The sequence below is a fragment of the Heteronotia binoei genome, chromosome 5, assembly GCF_032191835.1.
Source record: "Heteronotia binoei isolate CCM8104 ecotype False Entrance Well chromosome 5, APGP_CSIRO_Hbin_v1, whole genome shotgun sequence".
NCBI lineage: Eukaryota > Metazoa > Chordata > Lepidosauria > Squamata > Gekkonidae > Heteronotia > Heteronotia binoei.
Genome location: NC_083227.1, coordinates 58,767,251 through 58,771,231, shown reverse-complemented (window position 1 = coordinate 58,771,231; position 3,981 = coordinate 58,767,251). Strand labels below are relative to the sequence as shown.

At 40.9% G+C, this 3,981-nt stretch overlaps 1 protein-coding gene across 1 annotated transcript; it reads left to right on the top strand.

Moving 5' to 3' along the window:
• The first annotated feature begins 1,582 nt into the window (after positions 1-1,582).
• Positions 1,583-1,951, top strand: LOC132571477 (NADH dehydrogenase [ubiquinone] 1 subunit C2-like). The gene has a single exon (XM_060238275.1). It carries the CDS (start codon positions 1,583-1,585, stop codon positions 1,928-1,930), a length of 348 nt encoding a protein of 115 aa, XP_060094258.1. The 3' UTR covers positions 1,931-1,951.
• The last annotated feature ends 2,030 nt before the right edge of the window (positions 1,952-3,981 follow it).

Here is a 3,981-nt window from a genome sequence, read left to right as displayed (position 1 = left end):
AGCTGTGTGACTCTGCAGTTTAGAAAACTCTGAATGTGTTCAAAGGGCTCGCAGTCCTTTTAAACACCTTCTGGGTACATTTGGAGACTTGAAGAAGGCATTTAAAGAGACTGCAATCCCTTTGAATGCCCTGTAAATTTGTCTGTCTGGCAGTCCTGAAAATTTTCAGGATTTTTGAGACTTAGACAAGCAGTTTCTGAAATCTATATCTGACTGAATCAATACCTGAAAAATACCGATAAAGTATTTTCCAGGTATTTTTTCCATCTTGGATTTAGCTAAATGTTCTCCCCTACTCAGAATTATAGGAAAAGGTGTCATGGTCAATAACATACATTTATTTCTTGAGGCAATGCAATGCCTTTCCTTGACCTATAAACCACAGTATTAAATCAACAGTGCAAAATAGCATAGGCAGAGTATTTATGATCAGTGTAGCCACTTAATAGGCAGTATCCCCTCCTTGGTATGATTGAAATTCAAGAAAGCAACCCAGGCAAAAGAACTAGAATGCCAGGCTTCCCTTTAACAAAACCAGGACCCTAACAAGCAAAAGAGCAAGTCAAGCAGACACCACAAAGAAGCAAAGTACCTCTTTGATGAGTATTTTTTTCTGAGGTTCTTCAGGATAGATTAGACAGTCAAAAATGGGGAAGCCATGTGGCTTGCTCCACATTGGTATCTTCCTCTGAGGTGAAAGAACCCACATAAGCAAAGCATTTGCAATCCAATTTAGTATGCTTGAGAGCAGGCTTCAGATTCAGCAGGAGCACACAGCTTCTGAACCTTTCTGATGGCTCCCCCTCTTCCTCCCTACCTACCTTGTCCACTGAATAGTAGGTGCAGCTGCATAATAATCCCTGGATTAGAAGAGTGGGCAGCCAGCCAGCCACCAGGATCTTTTCCATGCCCCCAGCAGTCCTCACTAACCCCTGGGGAAGCCCATGCAGCTTTTCTCTACTTCTTATGTGATTTTGTGTGGCGGGTGGCTTGCTGGTCTTTTGACTGGGGGCAGGAGAGTCCCAGGTTAGCGAGGCCTGCTTGAGCTGGCTGGATCTCGCCTTACTTGCCCAGGGCTCCGCTTTCTTGCATTGGGTTGCTTTTGGCTGGGGTGGGGTTGGCATATGCTAATGAGTTATGCTAATGAGCTCCACCACCTATTTCTCTACAAAATGACCCCTGCTTGAGGGAAAGCAAGGGTTTTTTTCTGAGCATTTGAGGATGCTGCTTGCAATTTGTGATCAAATTGTAATTCAAGCAGAGGACAGATTGCCCTTTACCTCTATGGATTCATTGACATGGGGAAGATCTACTATATTAAGGCAAAAATTGTGGGCTATAAACCCACTGCTCATTTAAAAAGCTGTCACATGAAGAATATTCAAGTTTTATTTCTGACTTATAGGGAACCAGGATAACATGCAAATCCTTTAACATCTATATAAAAACAGGGGGGGGGGGGTTGTTTCCTTCTCATATGTAATGAAGAGTTACTATGAAAATTTATAATAGGACTGGTATTTAAACATCAACACAGTTCAAGTATGAAATAATTACAGGTAATGCTCCGACTCCGGGCTCCATGAGCTACCAGCTGCATTTGGCGCTGCCGGACGAAGCCCGCTCGCTGCCGCCCCCGCCGCTTCTCAACTTCGGCTCCCTCTGGATGGGCTTCATTGGCTGGGCGTCCGCCTTGACCCACAACGGCATACTGCGCAGGCCCATCCTGGCCACGGGCATCCACCGACAGCTCCTTTATGCTTCCGTGGGATTTTACGTTGGCCATTATTTGAAAAGGCGAGCCGCTTATTACCATGTGAAAAGGGACCGAGACATGTTCGAGTACATCGAGCGGCATCCCGAGGATTTTAAGGACAAGGAAAAGAAAACCATGTCCGAAGTTCTGGAGAACTTCTACCCCATTCGCTGAAGTTTTGGCAAATGGCTACAGTGACTCATTCAGCCACACCCCTCTCTGAGTTTTTCCCCTGCTCCCCCCCCCCCCCCCAGCCTGTGGATTTGCAGAGAATGTATCTCACCATACAGGCAGAGTACTTGATTGATTACAGGAAACTGATGCATTATACCTCATGTAACTCATTGGTTTGTTTATTGAACTGTTTTTATTTCTGTCTGATTACTTTTTATGATATTATGTTTAATCTTATATTGTGATGGCCAATGGCCACATACAATAAATCTTTTCTACTTTTTTCTACAGGTGCATTCCAATTTTATATTTTTGCAAGTTATTGTCTTAGCATCTCTCTCTCTGTCATCCTGGCTGCAGCAGGAGAAGTATTTGGGGTTTAGTTTATCAGAGTAAAAACAATAATGCAGCTGTTGCTAACACAAATGCATACGGCACTGTAAGAGACCTAGTTTTTCAGTGAGAGATAGGAGCTTAGTGACTTTCACCCATGGTATCAAGAACTGGACCTGGAATCGTCTGCATTTAAATCATGCAAGGTATCACTGTGTTACAACTTCTCTCCTGGGAGAACAGACAGAATATTTGTCTGAGATTAGTTTATTTCCATTCTGGACATTCTGGGCTACTGGCCCAGTTACCATCACTTACCTGAAGTTGCCCATTTGAAAAATAAGAAACAGTGGCATACTTCACAGGCTCAGCCTCCTAACGCACAAACAACTTTTTGAAAGGAGAATTATTTTCTTAATGGAACCCATGGAACATGGTTTATCTGAGAAGTGTATCCAAAGATAACAGTTTAGTAACCCTGGGTGATGTTTACTACTGTACTGAATGTGACAGCTTTCAAAGTATTATGTATATTTTGAAGGTTGTACATGTATAGCTGTGACAGCATGTCAGTTATAATTCTTGTAAAAAAAAGAGGATTAATTTATTATGGTTCAGATATAGAATACACACTCTAAATGCTTTAAAATAAAATACTAATCTTCTCATTGCTGATGGGCTCATGTGCATTACATCCAAGGATAGAAGCAATTTAATTGACTTGGACCTCCCCATCTCCTCCTTTCGTTGCCCTTTGAAATGTGACTTGTTAGGGTTAGTGGTAGACAAAGACAAAAAAAGAGAAATCCTTGCATAATGGAAATGAAATCTTAAACATAAACATAGTTACAGTATAAGAAATTATGCGAGAGGGGTAGGAGAAGTGTTCAGCTTGCTTACCAAGGACACTTACATGGGTTAGATTGAGGAATCGCAAATAAATATTAGCTGTAAAATTCTCACATGCACGTGTGTGTATCATATTCCTAATTTTGATAATCAGTGTTTTAAAATCATGCTCCTAATGCTGAAATATTTTACAAAGGGCTTGCCATTAGTCTGTTATAGCAAAATGAAACAAAAGTCTAGCGACACTTTAAAGACTAGCAACATTTATTTCACTATGAATTGTGGAACTGAAAAGAGCTGCAGCTTACAAAAGCTCATATTGAAATAAATGTTTCTAGTCTTTAATGTTTCCTTGGACCTGTTTTACAGCAAAGCTATATTATGTCATCATAATGTCATTATTATGAAACTTTCATGCAAAATTGTCTTTGTGTGTTTCATCAAGACAAAAAAATGCAGCAATGTAAAGAACATATATGTAAATAGTATCAAGACATCCACATTATTTAACTTATTGAGCTGGCTCTCAGCTCCAGAGCACAGAAAAATAACTGTGCCATATAACTCTACAATGTAATTCCCTAACAGCAAGAAATCTCAGCCTGATCAGTGCCTGGGTGGGAAATTGTCTGGAAGAAAACTGAAACACACTAGGGCAAACAGCCCTAATTTCCCATATACGCTGATAAGGTCTGAATGAAGCAGGATAGCTCAAAGAAAACAAGGGCTATGCGAAATCTGATGCTAGAGATTATTAGGAAAGGCACTGAAAATAAAATGTCCAGCATTGTGATACTCTTGTTTAAATTCACAGCTTAGGCACAGAAATTTCACACTGGCCTCAGTGCTCAGGTTGTCTGTGCTCAGTT